This window comes from Austrofundulus limnaeus, unplaced genomic scaffold, assembly GCF_001266775.1.
Source record: "Austrofundulus limnaeus strain Quisiro unplaced genomic scaffold, Austrofundulus_limnaeus-1.0 Scaffold181, whole genome shotgun sequence".
Classification (NCBI taxonomy): domain Eukaryota; kingdom Metazoa; phylum Chordata; class Actinopteri; order Cyprinodontiformes; family Rivulidae; genus Austrofundulus; species Austrofundulus limnaeus.
In genome coordinates, this window is record NW_013952583.1 from 870,261 (window position 1) to 872,053 (window position 1,793).

At 34.8% G+C, this 1,793-nt stretch overlaps 1 protein-coding gene across 1 annotated transcript in view; it reads right to left on the reverse strand.

The window, feature by feature from the left end:
* The window catches only part of marc1 (mitochondrial amidoxime reducing component 1), a gene marked incomplete in the record, with an annotated part of 10,220 nt that overhangs the window by 5,744 nt on the left and 2,683 nt on the right, over window positions 1–1,793 (reverse strand). The window contains 1 exon segment of the mRNA XM_014018040.1: window positions 674–844. Coding sequence (XP_013873494.1) covers window positions 674–844 — 171 coding nt within the window.

The following is a 1,793-nucleotide window of genomic DNA, read 5'->3' on the forward strand; positions in this document are numbered from 1 at the left end:
GCCTGTAGTGGCGACCTGCGACTATGGAGATATAAACAGCTTTATATAAAGGTAAAAATAATAAAACAAGGTCTTTGTCTGCAATGATTGTTTTTTATTATTGTCATTAGTGATTATCTCAATTTTGGCTAAAAGAATTGACAAAATCCTACACACTGTGCCTTTAATCTACATTTGACTACATTTAGCTTTTAGCTAGTAGTGTTGTTTTATCTATAGTTTTCTGCTTGTTTTAAATTGTACAATTCCAATAACAGTACTTATATTCATCCAGCATATTCAGGTGAAGTCATTCAATAATTTGCAYAGAATTTTCACATAAAATGTAATTTTTATGTTTTCTATCATCTTTCATTTTAAACGTCTTCTATTTCACTGATTTCTACTTTTTAAAGAATGACCAGGGGATCAAAACAGCTTAGTAAAACCTGGATGAAAATACAAACAGCTACAAATATTTCACCCGAAGTAAGTATGTAAGTAAGTAAATAAATAAGTAAAGAAGTAAGTAAATAAGGAAGGAAGGAAGGAATGTTCTGTGGCGTTTCATCTCGTAACACCCAACTAAACATGTTTTGATCAGCGTTTCTCAAATTTTATTGCATAAAGTCAGAAAACATTTAGCTCATTTAATTCATGCAAGAAATCTGAAGAATATGAACAATTAAAACACCTGCAGTTGACAACGGGGTTGTCGGGCTGACTGATGGGGAACTTCAGCTCCTCCATGTCTGGTCCATTCAGAACAGCACGACCTCCCTCGAAGGTCAGAGACACCAGCACCAGACGAGACTCCTGCCTGGCTGTCACCATGTTGCCTTCTTCAGTCACCACCAACCAGTGTCTGCAACCACGACACAACACAAATACAGCTTATTGTCTGCTGCACCATTTAGAAGACCTGCCTACATCCGGCCTCTGAAAGATGCAACAAAAAGCAAACATCTCTGGACCGACAGCATCACACAGAAACATCACATTCTTCTTACACCTTCCTTTTGTTTGGTGGAGAAGTGATCCGTTCTGCAGAATGTTATTTAASCATTAACACAGTAATGCATCTAAAATGAAGTCGTGATTTTTTAAAAATTATTTTGTAGGTTTGTTGTTTAATCTGTTTTGGAGTTGCAGCTAAATATATCAGGAGCAAATCCCTCTGAAACACGACTTTGTTCAGAAACAGYTTCTGGATGCAGTCCAAGCAGGTCMGATTTATTTCTTTGTGCCAGAGCAAATAATGAATTACCCTCAACTAAAGCAACTTTACACATAAAAGTGAGTTTAGAACATTTCACTTATTATTTTAAGATCCATATATAAAGTTTGTATGTTTATTTTTTTCCAGGRATTAAGCATTTAAGTATTGCAAACAAGTGATCCAGATAATTTAAAATTTCAGGACTTTAATCTGGAGGTATTTGTTTTACAACCAGATCAAAGTCTCTGCACAGGCCAAAGGGCTCATCTGAGTGCACTGTTTTTTGTTTGTTTGCTTGCTTACTAAAGCACAAAATGATAAAWTAATGTTTGACCAATGATTCCTTACCATATTTTAGCTTCTGATCCCCCCAAAAAAGACTAAATATTTTTGACTGAACTACAAAAAATTAAAAGTAAATAAGGACATAATGACAATTTGAGTGGCTTTAACTGGCACTACTTTTTTATGTATGATTATTGTTGTTTTTTTATGTTTTGTAAAAAGGACTCATAGTGTAGCCCAGTGGTTCCCAAACTTTTTATCTTCTGACCCACAAAATATTCATGGCAAAAACTTGTGACCCCAAATATTA